This window comes from Falco peregrinus, chromosome Z, assembly GCF_023634155.1.
Source record: "Falco peregrinus isolate bFalPer1 chromosome Z, bFalPer1.pri, whole genome shotgun sequence".
Taxonomy (NCBI): domain Eukaryota; kingdom Metazoa; phylum Chordata; class Aves; order Falconiformes; family Falconidae; genus Falco; species Falco peregrinus.
In genome coordinates, this window is record NC_073739.1 from 75,712,951 (window position 1) to 75,730,349 (window position 17,399).

Here is a 17,399-nt window from a genome sequence, read left to right on the forward strand (position 1 = left end):
GAAAACAGGGACAGCATCAGCAAGCAACTACGCCAGAAAGAAGCCAAGGCACTTCATTCGTAACAAAAAAAACCTACTCAGGGGCTAAAAAGATTAATCTTTATGGACTGTCTGGGCTGGGACATTAGGCAGCAGCAGTAACAGGATTCATCCTGTTGAAAAGACAAGGATGCCAAATTTCACTTACCGTGCGAGTCAGCACCCAACTTCTTAGAAGCCATTTAGAACCTGAAAAACATTTTATAACAGCTTTAACAACTTTATACATGTAGCACAGCATAAGTCTATGCAGTTATACCAAGTCTTATCTCTAGATTATGGGACATGCTGCAGACATTTGCTGTTTATCCTGTTCCCCAGATAATCAAACTTCTTCTACAGCATTGAGAATTGACTAAGCAGACGAATTTAGGCCAGGGTCTGACAATCCAAATGGCAAAAGGAAGAAGGAAAAACCAAATAGCCAAGATCCAGGTTGATCTGGAAGGCTGACAGTTTCAGATCACAGTGCTGAGAGGCCACTCCATCCCAGCCCCATGGAGCATACCCTGCCTCCCCTGGCATTAAGGAAATACCACACTGATCCTCTTCATATTAATCCCTGCTGCTCTAAAAAGCGATACTATCATATTGGATACGCAGTCAGTTAGCCCGCATGGCACTTGTCAGACACACTGGGTAACGCACAGATAACAATACAGGTATACAATAAATGGTACCATTAGGAAGTTATTTTTGGATACACACAAGAAAACAATGCTAACAGAAGTCCTCATCCACTGCTCTCAGTTTTACTAGCAACTTCTAAAATTTGGATGCAAGTCCTACACGGCCAATAGGTCAAACACTGAAGTGCCCACCCAGCTTTTAACACAGAGTAGGCCTGTCCTGATAAAACAGAACTAGCTGTCTGATTAGTTGTCAGCTAAAACCCTGCTTCAGGATGCTTATGCTGTGTTCAACAACTTAACTGGTTCTTTTGCTAGATTACAAGTACATCACAAGATCTATCTCAAGACCCCACAGCATAGTTCTTCAAATAACTGAATTTCAAAGTCCACCTTTGACATTATGCAAGACAAAGAATCAGAGTTGCCCTTTGTTTCTGAAGTCCTCCAGCTCAGACTGAAATGCCCAACAGCCATTCCTCAAAAAATATGAAGTTATCTGGTACGCTCCCACCAGCAGCAGGCAGTTGTCAAAGCGTAACTTGGAGCAGATCTAACACTCACACTAATCATTCCTCGATCAAGGTCTAACTCTTAGCCCCACTGTTTCCATTGCAGATTCCAACTGCAAATGTTAAAGGGTATCATAAGGTGAGGATTGCAGAGACAGCTTAGCTGCTCCTCCTGACAGCTGCTGACCAGTCTGAGGTCAGGAATAGCCAGTTTCAAGTCCTTTAGGAAAGCACCTTTTGCTGTGCAAAGGTCCCTGTCAAGATTATATTGAAACAGGTGAACCAACTCTATTGCCTAGTGGGAATTCAACACAGATAAAGCCAAAGCTCTAAGGAAGATTAGCTGGGTGCAACCAGACTTCACGAAGCACAGCAAGCAGAGGCTAGGCTATAGGGAAACGAGTCATGCTGAGAACTCCAGGCATGACTCCGTGTGTCATTCTGCTCAATGCTTGTCAGGTTCTTCTCAGCACCTCTCTCCGCATCGGTACGATGTCCAAAACCACTCCACTAAGCCAAAGAACTGGTTTTGCCATTAGCTGGCAATTGCTTCTCAGAAGCGAACAAAACACTGAGGATTCAAAGACATAAGAAAAAGGAGGTGGAACAGTGACAAGCCTGTCAACTCAGGAAGGTTGTCAAGTGCAAAGCCACAAGACCACCTGGTACAGTTGCATGTCAACTGCTAGAGCTGAATGGGTGTTACTAGTCCCAGCACCACAGAGGAGACCAGAGTGCAGCCTACAGCACATGGAACAGGCTGCACCTTTCAGATCTGGACCACACTGTCAGACAGGCTGCTACATTGCTAGGTCCTTTGTATGAACCTAACAATTTAGACACCAACTTGATTTGTTATTAATGAAAAAGCCAGGCCACAGGTACAATCATACAGCCTTCACATACCTCACCAGTCAGTCCTCTGTATGTCAGTGGAGACTGTGAGCCACTGCGTGCACACACATACTGCAGGTACCAATCATCTACTACTACCACAGCAGAGCTGAGCTAGGGACAAGCCCCCTGTACACACATTCTGTAATTTCTCTGAGTTTTTTCTTCTTCTAGTTACTATCCCAGACTGAAAAGCAAGTGGTCCTTTTCTACAGGATTTTAAAACTTCTGATGAGAGGCAATAACCTCCTCCCTTTGGCAACTTAACTGACAAGGAAGTTTCTCAATCCAGCACCAGTTATCTACAGGCACTGGAGTTTATTGGTATCTACCTCACTTACCGGAAGCAGCTAACTCCAGACTGTACCTACATGAAGGACATTGAAAAGGAAATTCAAACAGATCATTTTTAGGACAGTAATTTATATCCCCTCTCAGCAGGCCATAGAAAGAACACATTAAGCTTACCATGCCACACACTGATGTTGGGTAACTGAACACTTAAGTTACCGTGACACTATCAACTTGCTCCAGGGACATTAATAGCAACGTGTGTGAATCCTGCAGAACCAAAGATGTGCATGCCTAGCATCCAGGGAGGGAGTTTTGCAGAAGTATAGCAATCTGGAGCTACATAAAGCCTTGGATGTGCCCTCAGTGTCAAAACACTCCACATAAGTAATATGTAATAATAAATCCTGTAGTAAAATTCCAGTGCACACCCAGCACCTGCATTAACTTCAAGGTGCAGTGGGAAAAATGCTTCCTCTGCCATATGTGACACAGTATTTTAACTACAGAACTAGCTAAGGCCCATCAACAGGCAGCTAATCACGAAATGGACTATTTCCAGTCAGTCACACTTTAGATTCAGGTAGCATGTGAGTTCATAGCACACTAGCTCTTCCTGATGTACTGTGAGTGTTCACTTATTAAGATACCATTACTGCAGAAGGCACTGCTGGCACACAGAATTGTTAAGCACTGCACGCTAACACTGTAACACGCTGCCAGCTACATTCTGTCACATCCTTTCCAAAGGGGGTTCAATTAAAATAGTGTCTTGTGACTAATCAGATTTGATAAGCTATTCGGGTCCCACTATTACTAGCATCTTGCTGTTGTGCTGTACTGCTGTCTGGAAAAAAAAAAAAATTTGTAGCCAGTTAGAAGATTACTAATGTTGCTGCTATGCTTCTGGGCATTATCTGAACTGCATTTGCTTAGTCAAAGCTGTTACACTGTGCAGTAAAGGTTTGCTTACCTTCGTTACAGCTCTTAGAAATTTAAAGGACTTGCTCCCAAAGCCTCACTCCAAAACAGCTAATGGACAACTGCAGCCCTACCACTGTTGCCTTTGAACTCCAGAACAGGGCACTGAAGGGCACCTGTGGGAATGGAGCACGGGGGCACACATTTTCATCCGATGCTTTACTACACATTTTAAATTGACAAAGAACATGCTATACTGCATGTAAGCTTTTCCAACACCTTTCCCAAGCTAAGGAAATAAGTTAGTTGCGAAGTACTACAGGTGTTTCTCACAGCCACCTACAAGCTTTCTTCTATAAATGTCAACCTCCTTAGCCCCATTCCCTCATTCTTGGTTCTGGCTAAGCATCTGCAGAGAAGAGCAGAGCTACATGGCCCTAGAAGTTATAAGCAACTTCAATGTCAGCAGCCACTGAAGCTACCTGATGAGAACTCTTCCCTTCCTATCACTAAGTTAATTTTCCACATAGTAACACCAAAGCAACAGGGCAACGTTCTCAAAACCAGCCAGCCAGAGCAATATAGTATAGCAGGGCCCAGGATGTGGGCAAAGCACCTCAGAGTGATGGCAGAAGGGGATGGGGGTGACAGGCAAACAACTGTGTAAACAAAAAAAACAACACAAAGATGCACAAACATAGAAGTCACAAAACTCAGGACAGAAACAACTGACACAAAGGGAGAGGTGACAAGCTGGAAAGGCTTGAAGGGACAGCACAGAGATGACTAAGACAGTCCACTTGGCACGTCACCACTTAAACCTGAATGACTACTTAGCTGTGCTGCCAGACACCAAGGAGAACACAGAAGCGTGACTTGGTACAGTCAAGTAATACCAAAGGAACAGTCTCATCAACAGATGAGAAAAATTTATGACCAAGAATGATTCATGAGAATCTGCTAAGAAGTTGGGGGTTTAAAGTTTTTAATTATTATTTTCATATTACTTCTGTTTTCCCTGAAGTTTCTATCTGCATTCATTTTCTTCCGGAAGAGCTGTGACTGGTCAGGTGAAGCATCCTACCACTAACTGTGCCTGACACAGCTTTCCCAGTAATAACTCAAGCCATTTTAACTATTCATCAAGAACTGGCCTCCAGCTGCTACACCCATCGTTTTGGTGTGCAAGTATGTCTATATTCCAGACCACATGAATTCTCTGAAGTAACTCCCACCTAAGATTCAGACAAATGAGAAATGCACTTATTATGGGCCAGAGGAAACCAAAATCCCTCAAGCTATCAACCACAATCAAATCAGCACATCTATGATTTTCAAAGAAAAGACACCTGATCTGGCAACTTCCACTTTGCCTGCTTACACATTGTGTAGTCTAAGTACGGAAGTGAGGATGCATCCACGCACTCTGAAAACTACAGAAAGTCAAAAAGAAAAGATCATTTTCTGCTGGCTACATTACATTCATGAACTACTGCTGATTTTACACTAAGAAACAGTGAAAAGCAGTTTGATTCAAAGTGACTGATTACTAATGTGCCACAAGTATTCCAGATTTACACAGTGGTTTAAGTTTTTGCTGTAACTACTTGTTTCAGTGCAAGTGAAAGGCTATAACCAACATCAAGATTCTGTATACAGCCTCATACAATAAAAATATAAGTAGACAATGCCTGTTCCATATCAAAGCTTCCCACCTATGTTCAATTATTGTTACACAATTGAGATCTTACATAGACTTACTGTAAAAAGCTTATCACAGAAGTTTACTACAGTATAAAACACATTCCATTTTAGTTTATTGCAGTCTCCAAACAGATGGTATCACCTCAAAATATGCAGCAAATACTCCTGCTCTGTACCTCTAACAGTTCTGCAAACAATGAGCACAGTCAGCTGTGTGCAGGTACTGCCCTTTCATAAAGCATGATGATGTTGAGCCACTGACAACAGCTGTTTGCATAAAGTTGTTGTAAACTACGTCTGACATTCAGGAAGAAAAAGCATGACTTTCACTAGTCTTGGCAGAAAAAGAAGTCTTAAGTATGTACAGGAATTCCTTTGAAGTGCTACTGCAATCCAGAAGATAAGGTACATAAAGGTTTTTGGTCTATTTTAAGATCAACAAGAACAAACCAGACCTTCCTTCAAGCAAACACTGGTATGGAGTTTCCATCCCAATTGGCAACGGCCACTGGTTAAAACAAATCTAATGACATGTCTTCATCTCGCAGGATGTAAGTAAAGTAGTCGCCCTAAATTTAACCAAAGGCAAGCAGGGATTACACTGACAATGGGGTGTGAAGAGAGGAAGGGATAAGCATACATGCCCCACTGATCAACAACCCAAGCAATTGTGATAAGAGATCTAAATTTTGAAGGACAGCACAAAACATCAAACTAATCTAGACTGTTATTTCCAGTGCAATGACTAAGGGGCAGGAATCAATAAAATGGTGCTTTTAATAACATTTCTAGAATAAGTGAGTAAGAAGGACAGGGAGAAAAGAGCCCCTGAAGAGGTCTGCATGCATATCACATTATTGGATTATAGACAACACTCTTATGATGGCAATAATATCCATTACAGGGCTTTATATGCAGAAGCTGGATAGCATCTTCCTAGCAGTGACAAACATTAGGAGAAATTGATTCTTCAAATTGTGCCATTGCTTAATGTGACACTGTGGGCAATTAGACCTTCTGCTTCAGTGTACATCAATCAAAGGGAAGTTAAAATGGAAGACAGCTCTTCCACACCTTCTCAGAGAAGCACAGCATCCCTCACTGTTGTTAAGTATATGTTCACTGCATTAATATTAGACACCTGTAGTCACACAGCTACCCTCATCTCATGTTCCACTTTGTTCATTAAACATGCTGCACCTGTTAAAAGCACATACTATCGGGGCAAGCATTTAAGGCTCTTAAACTGGTAACAGATAGCTCTATTCCTCCTTTAAGACCCTGACTCTGTATTTGGGACATAAGGTAATCTGCCAGACATCTCACCCAGAAATAAGGGAAAACCCTACAATGGCTGAGGAAATGCAGTACACTAATGCACCAGTTTTTCAATCACTGTATCACTAGCTATACAAGCTTCCAGCGTGGTTGAAACTTAAGACACCACACAAGCCTTTTCGCACAGACAAGAGCATAAGAAAATTGAAAATTACTCATAGACAGTAGTCAAGACAGATCAGTCAGTGCAAGCTTTTCCTTTCGCCAGAGACGGACAGGCCATACACCAAATGGGTGACCTTTTTAAACAGTACTGTTTCCAAAAAGTAGAGTTCTGTCACAAGAGAAAACCATCTGCAACTAACATCTAATGCTGGCCTCATCTCCAAATTCAGCAAACAAGGGAATAGCCTGGGTTCTGTCAACTCTGAGACCAGATGTAGATTTTACAGTGTAGTTCATGCCAGTGACTGTTACCCAAGTTATTCACAGATCATCTAAACAGAAAAGCAGAGGGAAAAAATACGGTTTTACATATTCTTTTGCTTCAAGATCACCTTCACTGGTCTAGAAGTTACATCACCTAGGAAAGGGTGGTAAGCTAGAAATGGAAGGACCATCTCCCCCTTCCTTGAGATGCAACAGAAGCATTACAGACATTTGCATGATAAACCATAGCAGAAAATATAAATATGCTGTGCAACTCCTACATTCTAGGAAAAAAGTGAGAAAAGACATTGCAGGACTTGTACCACCAATGAGGATTACAATAAACTCACAATACAGTAATGAAACAAGTCCCACATTTGATGAGTAGAGCAACTGCTTTTAGTTACTATTTTCCTACATGTAAAGTTTGGGTAACAAATACCTACCACTTTGAGAGCTTAAAATAGTATTATGGAAAGCATCTAGTAACTATTAACAAATTTAGCTACTTCAGCTTAATTAACACATGACTGTACTACTACAAACAAATCAAATCTTTAACAGTAATCTTGGCTCTAGCCAGAGCCAGGTATGTGCATTAACTTTCCCAGTTGATCCTAGCATTTCAGAAGAAAACTAATATTCAATACAACCCTTTTCAAATTAAGAGACTCCTAGCTAGAGAAAGTTGCCAGCTTCAGCAACAAAATAGCCCACTTCCACATCTTTAACAAAGAACAGAACGAAAAAAACAGTGGAATATCCTGCACATTTAAAATGTATGTCTGGAACCCAGAGCAGCATAAGCTAATTAAAATGCTGCTCTATTTCTTGCAGTGATACTTCAAGATGGAACAAGCCGATTCTAAAGTACTTGAATATTATTAATACTTCAGACTTGTCCCAGTTATAAATGAGGAGAGCTAGACAAACATTCCCAAAATGCTGCCAACATAAAACAGCTTTTACCATTAATCAGAATATCCCCTTGTTAATAAAAATAACAGTATCTGTGCAGTTTCAAGCTTTCTTCTTATGCTTTTTGACCAAGAGACGTGTATAGGTGGCCGATCCTGTATTACTTAAAAACAAGTTCACTCACAACACTGACAAAGGAATTCAAATTATTTCATTGCAGAAAGCAATTTGTATCCTTTTGATAAATATTAATTAACTGGAATTTAAAGCATTTATACACGCTACAGCAATTAAATTACTCAAAAAAAAATGGTTCAAATGGCTTTGGAATGGTCCGAAGAAAGCTACACAGCTGTCACTTTTTCCTTGTCAAAGCTCAGAAGATAAATGGTACTATTTATTGATAAGCATTTTTGTCATCAAACCAAAAAATAGCTATGGGATTACTTCAACAAAGCAGACAAAAAATATCTAGCCAGAAATCAAAGTTGGACTAAAGTTTTAAAATGGAAAAATGAGATCTGCCAGCAGGTCAAACATCACTTGCTATTTCATATATTTGAACTCAGCCAAAATACATGTCTACTGCACTGTACAAGAACAATGGGACCAGTGTTAGACAACTATAGATTCATCATTTTTTCATCTTATAATAGGGTCACATGCACTACCCACTCCCACTACACATTTAGTATTTCCCCAGAAACCTCAGTACGGTACTGACAGAAAATACAGCCTGTTAAATTAACTATTCCACCTACAAACAACTCTGGCTGCAGCAAGCAGACTAAATTGGACTCTGCATGGGAGCCACTGCTTCAGACCCTGACTGCACCCTTGGTCCAAGCAGTTCACAAATACACTTAAGGCCACCAACAGCATTCACCCACTCCCTGCAAGGATCTCTCCCATGATGTAGTTAAAACTGCTGAACTTTTCCAGCCGACATCCCTGTTTTCCATTAACATACCTCATTTCTCTCAACTAAAAGAGCCACATTCTGAGAATGGAAGTTCCCTGCAGATTCACTTAATACAGAAGCCACTAATCATGGAATGGTGTGGGTTGCAAGTGACCTCCAAGGATCATCTACTCCAGAGCAGTATTTTGCTAGTTGACTGAATACCAAGCAAAAATTAATTCCAAATCAAATATAAGGATAAATGCATTTATTATATTGCAATATAATAAAGGAAAATAGCATACAATATGATAAAGGGAAACAGTACTAGTTATTATGCACAATATAATAAAAGAGCAATAGGAGCCAGGCATCAAATCATCACTGCAAAGTGCTGAGACTAAGAAAAAGAGACATCACCAATCACCCCCCTTAACATCATCCAGGCCCACACTTTGGCTGGGAAGCCCTGTTGCAGCTGGCACCAGGAGTCTCTCGGTAACTGGGAAAACTCCTATGTAGTGCATTCACCTGTTGGTGAGGCTTCTGGCCCGCTCCTGGAGCTTGGCCACCTCTATACTCGGTGAAAAACAGGAATAGTTCACACACCTAGTGTATGTAAACTTCCAAGTTCAGACTAAGCACAGGAGCGCACTATCTAATGCCTCATGAACCTCATGTCAGGAACACTGGTCAGTGCCTGAGCGTGGTGCAGTTACCGTCATGACATAGCTACGCACAATATTTATTGTCTGGACAGTCCTACTAGTATCTTGCTTGTTCAGGGGGCTCAGGACAAACACTACCTGCTCATTAAAATTGTCCTTGAGCCCCCTGAGCTCACTGTCCAAGTAAAACAATTCTTAATCAAAGACATTTTTCATAAGCAGTCATCAATTTAATAAATTCTCACCACAACTAGTCAACCTGGCCTTGAACACTTCCAGAGAGGAGTCATCCACAACATCTCTGGCCAACCCCCGTGTCTCACCACCCTCATTGCAAAAAAATTTCTTCCTTATGTCCAATCTAAATCTACCCTCTTTCTGTTTCATCTCTCACGTCTGCCTGTTTTATGGGCAATACTTCTATTCATCATAACTGACTTTTACCAAATACATACTTTGAGACAGATGAAAGCAGAAGACTTAAAAACTTCCTACTACTGAAGCACCAAAGAGCCAATCACAGCATACCTGAAAAAGTGTGCTCACCAAAACGTTTTAAGTGACAACATAAAACTCACACCATCTCAAACCTTCCTGATTTTCAAAACAACTCTCAGAAATTTAGTTTGCCTTTGTCTTGACAGCACTAATGTGAGAAATGTAAATTCCACCTCAGGTGATACAGATGTGATATTCTTCACACACTTGACTTTTTTATGCAACTTCTTCCACCCATCAGCATATCGCTGGTACAGTTCCACCTTTCAGTGCCATCTCATTTTGTCCTTAATTCATACATCACTCCTACTAAGCCAACAGGTATCTGACTTCATCCAACCCTTCTTATCAAGGCTGAGATAAGAAAACAAGCATAGACACAAACACACACCTGAAAAGTTCCCAACTTTTGCTGCACTGAAGGACAGGACTAACAGACCAAGAAAAAACCCCTCGTCCCAGTTTAAGGTGAACACTCACCTCAGCTATTTCCCTATGTTTGCTTAGCTGAGGTCTCACCAGCAGCACACCCCCTCCCAGACTAACTCAAGAGAACAAGGAATCAACTGAAACATGAATGCAACCCCTGAAGCACTTGAAGCAATGAACTAAACAGAAACAACTCATTTTTGTGCAAAAGCAGCCTTCAGAGACACATCAGCTTCACTTCCCTAGGATATTTTGACAGATCTGACTCAGCTTCACCAAACTGGCCTTACTCCTATGTTGTAAGTCTGAGTAGGTTGTTGCATGAGACTGCCCCACAACCATCCAACAGTATTACCCACAGCTTTTTCTCTCCGAACATCTAACAGACTGGCAACAAAATGGGAGTGCTTACAGTGCAGAGGTCTATCTCAGCAGACCTTCATTACTATGACAAAGCAGCAAGGTTGCTTTCTTTTTTTTTTCATTTTAATGCAGGAAAGTGGAAAGACTATGGGCTGACCATCTGAGATGGCAGATTTTCTCCTGTAACCCGAGAATCAGTCCCAGCCTGCCTCTTATAACTCACATGTCTGACTCAATCCAGCTCACTTTAGGAAATAAATCCAGTGCTGCCTAATGATGGACCAGGACCATCACATTTACATTCCTGCACTAACATCAAATCACAGTTTAATTTCTTCTTGAAAGAAGAAAAGCCTTGAAGCAGGCTTGTAGTAAAGTGGATACAAAAGTTCTCTCTTTCTGTTCAAGCTGAGAGAGAAGACCTTTTACATTACTTATCGAATCAATTTATCCAGAGTATAGCTAGACTGCTGCACTAAATACTGGTATATTTCAAGTATTCATCTCCTTGGGAGGGGGGAGAGAAGGCAGAGAGGTAGAAAGCAGAACTTCATCAGTCCAATATCCTAACACATACAGAACATGTCAAGAGACAGGCAAGACCTTCAGAACTGTATACTCCTTGCACACACAGTATGTAAGCTCAGGTATTAAAAGGGTGACATTATCATGTCACACAAACAGATGTGACAGCCATTCTGTCAACCAGATGTTTATTTAGGGATTCCACCTCCAGCTCCAAAAGCAGCTTAGACCACCAAGCCATTCACACCACATGAAACTTTTTCACCTTCATCCACCTTCATTTATCTTGCATCTTACAATATGCTGTGGATTCTTTAAGCTATATTTATTAAAGCTTTTCCAGTTAAGGATCTTCATGTAGAAGAGAAAACACAACATAACAGTATTACATTTATGTCCATACTTGAATTTGCTAGCTTTCCCTTTGCAAACAAATTAAGAAATATTCAACAGTGTTAGTTGGAACCAATAAGCTTTTTACTGTCTTTACTTGCATTTTCACTGCAAAGAAACTGCATTACTAAGCAAAGGCATTCAGTGACCTAGGAATACATTATGAGCTTTTTACCAGCTATCAAAAGATTGCTAGGTAAGTCAACCAAAAACATGTATTAAACTCCCTTCTACAAAGAAGGAAGCCTGTAACTGCAGGTATTTAGAAAACTGCCCCCTGCTAAGACACTAATCAGAGTCTTGCCACTGTTCTTCCACAAACAGTTCACAGGCTTAAAAGAATCACACATTGCACTGGTGCAAGCATGAGAGTCCTCATTAGGTACAGGTGTCCTGAAATACATTTTGCCCTCCTCTCCACAAAGTCTGACAGTTCTTCAGATAAAAATGGTAACACAAATAGTTGGCTGACCAAAATCTGATACAGCATTTTCTTACCCAAACACTTTCTTTAAATTATTCCTCAGATTATTATCTAGAAGGCAATACCTCAAACAATTACATACAGAGTTGTAAAAGTAATTGCCAGTACAGAGTCCTGCCAGCCAATGATCCCTGATGGTACTACAGCTCGATCAACAACAAAAAAAAAAAACGAGCTCTCAAATCTCGGAGGCATGTAATGTCTTTATGGTTCATTACATCCCTTGAGTGCAAAGTTATTTTTATAGTACCACAATTCTGCTATACATTTTTATTTCCAAAACTGAAACTCACACCTCATTTAGCAGACACATTCATCTATCCATTCACCCACTTCCCAGTGAAGAATCTGAATGTACTTTTTGAAAAGCACAATAAACCCCCTTATTTTTATACTGTTTCAAACAGGAAGCAAAATGAAACTCAAGTCTTTCAGCTCTTTTCTACCAAAAGTCAAATGGACTGGCAACAAACTGCTTGTGGTGACCTAATAATTAATAAAAGATTAACACATTCTTTTTTTCTGAGGGTATGCAGCATAAAGCTTTTCTATCCTTTTTACCTACAATTTTACTCCAGATTATTAATGGTGATTTTGTTCACATAAACTCCTTTCCAAACTACACGTGCCTCCTATATTTCTGTGTCAAATTACTACAGGGTACTGTGCAAGGACATTAATAATGAGCTATGTACAATGAGTGATGAATGGTATACTGCTTTTCTAGAAAATGATGTGCTTGTGTAATTATCCAAAGTTGGGAGGTGTTCAAGGACCCTTATTGTCAACATGATGAATACACCAAGACCCTCAGTGTCAGCACCACGGATGTACTAGACACAAGGTCCTTGGATTTGTTATAAGGGCCATCTGGTCCTAAGTTTCTGTTGTGTATATAATATGGCCAAGACAAAGACTTTAAATCATGCTCATTAATCTATCGAGGAACAGAGCCTGTGCAGAAACAAGAAAGTAAATAGTTCACTGGAGGAAGACTCCTGATCTTCATCCTGAAGACCCCCAGACACCCACTCCTCAAGGACATTGCAAGGGCCGAGATATCTAAATGAATTCCCAGAATTGTAATGAATATGTAAACGATTTCCCAGAAAGTTAATAAATATACATGAGTAACCTGTATTGGGGGGGTGGGGGTGGTGTCTGAAAAGTCCCCTCGGGGCGCATGACTTTGGTGGAGCGATCCCCCATGCACCCAGCACCACCGAATAAAGATAACCTCTGCTCATTTGAATATTGCTGACTGATTCTTCAAATCAGACACCACATGATGGTATTAGTCATCAGGGTGGATCCCAGAGTGGCTTTGCTGTATCAGAAAAGGAAATGCATATGTTTTAACAATTACTTTGCAGAGTGAATAATCTAATTTTAATTTAGAGCTCAAAACTAATGAGGCAAATAAAGTTGAACACATGAGCACATCTCTTTGCCTAGATTAAGCACAGTGCTAACACTTAACACAGCATAAATGGCAATATGCACACTCAGAAATGCCGCCTCCCAAACTCGGGGAATAAATCTCACCAGTCATTTCCGTCACACCTTCACCTGCTGCTGCCAGCCTAGAAATGCCAAATGGTGCAAGCACAAATGTATAGATTAAGAAAGGTCTTAAGTCATATTTCACATAATCTAGTAGATAGTGACCATGCATGCTGACATTGAGCAACACAGACCAGATTAATTAGGAGCTCACAACTCTTTATTACTAGCTTCCATTATACCAACTACTAACAGCTAAGCAGCTTAAGTATATTCAGACCATCTTCCAGCTGAAGAACTGACTCATTCTTCTGATTTAAAAATGCTACTCTGGTGTAAGTGTTTCTGACACAAAAGGCAGCTGAGAACATACAAGCTCAGAATTTCCATTTGAACTCAGCCACTTAGTTAAAACCTGCAATACTACTAAAGCAACATGGTATTTTGAACCAATCTGCTTTCCCCCATAGAAAATTAAATTCAAATCTAAGTCAAAACAATGATACACTTTTCTCCGTTGCAAGCTAAAAGGATTCTGACAGACCTTGTAGCCTTCAAAGGGGGAAAAAACCCCCCAAAAATAAACCACCCACAAGCAAGTCTGGAAGGACAAGCTATTCTTTCAAAATTTCCTAACCATGGAGAAGACAGTATTTCTTAACTTTAAACAAAATGCCTTCCCCATGCAAGCAAGGTTTTGGAATAAATCTGACCATTTAAGAGAGGAGAAAGCCCCCAACACTCAGTTTCTCTTAAGAGACCTCAATATAAGACTACACGGACTGCAAAAGACCATTAAGGACACAGAACATGAGCTTACTCAAACCTAGACAAAGGGTCAATGTATTAAGCAATGCACATGCATACCATAGAGGATTACATACCTAGGTAATTAACACAAAAACCTGTGAGCTCAGGCTTGTATCGATCAACTGCAATCCCAATGATCAATTGTAGAGTGGTACATGCTGTAAGATCAATAGCATTGCCCTCGTAGTTATCAGCGCAAGCAGACACAATGCAGGGAAACCATCCTTTAATACACCCTGGAAGACCTACTTTTCCAAAGAACATTATTTCTAATCAGTAAATAACCCTTCTTTGCCTTTCCTTCAAACAATAGTTTTCAAAAACATCTTCCAGAGCTTTTCAATTACAGCTCCACTAGATCTTCTTTAAACTGACACTGATCTGAATTGCACTGATCATAATGCCTTTTGGTAGAGATCCTTGTAAAATGACAGCTGAAGCTCTGGAATTTATGATTGAAAAGATGGAGCGATCGTGTTAGAAACAAAATGCCAGAGAAGGCTGGATAGACATTCTAAGAGGTAAAACTAAATTTCTCACAGACCATTTCATCAAAATATTCAACCCAGCACCAACTGTAAAATGCAAGAACAAACTGATGTAAAAAACTTACAAAACCCAAATGTTAACAACAGTATTGTATATCCTGAATTAACAATCCCTGAAGTTTGTGGAAGCAACCAGAAACCATAATATTATACAGTTAAAAAGGAGGACGAGTAAGGTGATGCCTTCTGTGGCATTATAGCACTTTTGCCACCAGCACCAGCTCTGGCTGCCAGTGTGACAGTTAGACAAGGTGGTCTACTGGATCAGTCCAGAAACCTGACTCCTATTCTGTTGGTTAAATACTTTTGTCTCTAGGATAACAAATACTGCTGGGCATGTGAACAATAGAGATGGAGCTCTTCCATGTAGTTTTGATGATTTTTCTATCCGTCAGCATAAATATACAGCAAGTGTCCCAGCTGATCGGTATATTCACTACACTGATCAGCATACTTCTAAAATATTCTGAAAATTGAAATTCAGTTCATTAAAGAGAAACTAACATTTATTCATTCATATGTTTTATACCTGAGATTTCCTTGGTTTTCCTTTTAAAGACTCAGGTAGCTTTGTTACAGTCTACACTTGACTTGGGCAGAGTGTCTGAACTTAAGTAGAAACAACTTCTTCCCCGATCCCTTTGTTCCAGTGCACCCACAGGGAAAAAAAAGAAAAAAGCATCAAACTTGCAGACTATAACCAGCCAGCGAGACAAGAAAAGCGCAATCACTTTCAGGTTTTTTTCTGACAATAAAACCACAAGCTTGCAAAAGCTAAGTTTAAAACCTACATGCTTTCCCTCCCCTTGTCCTTCAAATTAAAGTTATGCCTAAAAGATTTCAGTCACCCAATTGCAATGGTGATGCGATCTAAAGCATCACTGCCACTTTTGAGTCACAGCTCTGCATCCACAGAAAACTGAATTCATTAAGTACCAGTACTGCAACCTAACATCATCACGCACATGGCCTTGAATAAATCAGTCCAACTGCTATGCTGCTACTGCATGTAACATCTCAGCCCTGCTCCCCTCCCTGTAGCGAGCATAGTGCTACACACATAGCTCCGTTCTGTATGAAAAGGAGGAAGAAGCCAAAACAGCTTTTTCCCCTCTCCCCTGAAAAATGCTGTTGCAAAGCAGAGCTCCCAGGTATGCAGGGTCAGCCCTAGGAAGCCAGCAGTTGCAGAAATGCCTGCACAGCAGCAGAAAGTCCCATGCTCTGAGGATGTTAAGGGAAGGAAGGTGAGGAAGAGGTCTAGTTAATTGCAGTACTCCCTCTTTTTCCTTAACAACTTAAATCACAGCTGGAGTAAGATTCCCCCTCACCAAGCTCCCATAAAAGCCTCTTAATCCCCTAACAGGCTGTGAGATGCAGCTACACCTTCTACCAGTAACACAGTCCGTAAAGTTACATCACACCAGCCACAATTCAGTTGTTCCTTAATTTGGCAATACTCATTTTTTATTTAGGAATACTCACCTCAAGCAACTTAAATTCAACATGTACACATTTTCACTGAATCCAGGATGGCAGCTATGTTAGTTGCCCAACCAAGAACCAGAGTTCACCTGCTTATCTCTATTCTAACAAGGCAGCATCAACATCGTAAGATTTGTAAGACTACTTTTTTTTTTTTTACTTGCTTGGAATTTTTAAATTATGTGGGGAATAAAAACAGTTGATAAGGTGACCACTCATTTCCACCTATTGTGATTTCTCTTACTAATTAAAAAAAGCAATCCTAACTTTCCCTTTAAAATTATAGGTTTTGAGCTATCAAAACTCCGGAAGACAGTTCTTGAATTAACTCAATAGCTTCGTAGAACTGTTAAATGATTTACTTTAGTAAGCACCGAGCTAAACAGAAATAAGGCTTTACCAGGAAGTTAGAAAGTAGGTAACTGAAGTATTCTTACACTAGTGTATACATGGTATGTCTGCATCTCAAATGCAGACAAAGATACAATCCTCCTCTTCCGCACTCAAAAGCGGAACAGCTAAGTGGAAGAGACCCAGAAAGCATAGAGAGATACGCAGAGGGCTAGGCTCAATGAAGTAAACAAGACTCTGGCTCTTCAGCCCACAAGTAATCACAACCAAAACCAGAATACAGCAGAAAATCTAAAATCATGAATGGCATAGGGAAGATAAGTACTATGGTCTTCATTAACACAAAGAGCCAGAAGTCAACAAGTTACCTAAAGGCAGGCTTGACAAAAACTACATCCCGCACCCCAAACAAACGCAGGCATTTTGGTTCTTCACAGATTCAGTTACTGTGGGGAGGAACTTATTTCCAAGTATCATGGACACTAACCGCTTGCTCGGACTTCCAACAGCAGTCGGCTCTTGGACAGCAAATTCATCAAGGATTATTAAGCAGAAAGGCACTCCCTTGACTCAAGCAATCCCGAAACTGCTGGAAAGCGGGGGAGCGCGTGGAAAGAAGCGTCACCCTACCTGCCCGATCTCCCTCTACTGCCCGGGTCGACCCCAGGAGGCAGCGCCAGGGCTCCGTCCGTGAGCTGCCCGCGCAGGTTCTCGCCTCCATTAATCGGTACTTGCAAAGGCAGCACCGAGAGGCGGCGAGGGCGGGCAGCCCGGCCACAGCGGCTCGCACCCGCCGCGCCCGGGGGAGCGGCCCCCAGCCTGCCAGCCC

At 41.0% G+C, this 17,399-nt stretch overlaps 1 protein-coding gene across 5 annotated transcripts in view; it reads right to left on the reverse strand.

The window, feature by feature from the left end:
• The window catches only part of UBAP1 (ubiquitin associated protein 1), a 37,560-nt gene that overhangs the window by 18,666 nt on the left and 1,495 nt on the right, over positions 1-17,399 (reverse strand). For 4 of the 5 annotated variants that reach the window (XM_055790242.1, XM_027789593.2, XM_055790244.1 and 1 more), the window contains exon 2: positions 188-228. In XM_055790242.1, coding sequence (XP_055646217.1) covers positions 188-221 — 34 coding nt within the window. In that variant the 5' untranslated portion in view covers positions 222-228. Of the gene's footprint in view, positions 1-187; positions 229-15,266; positions 15,290-17,399 lie in introns of those variants that run through there. The other variant, XM_027789591.2, reaches the window with a different exon arrangement.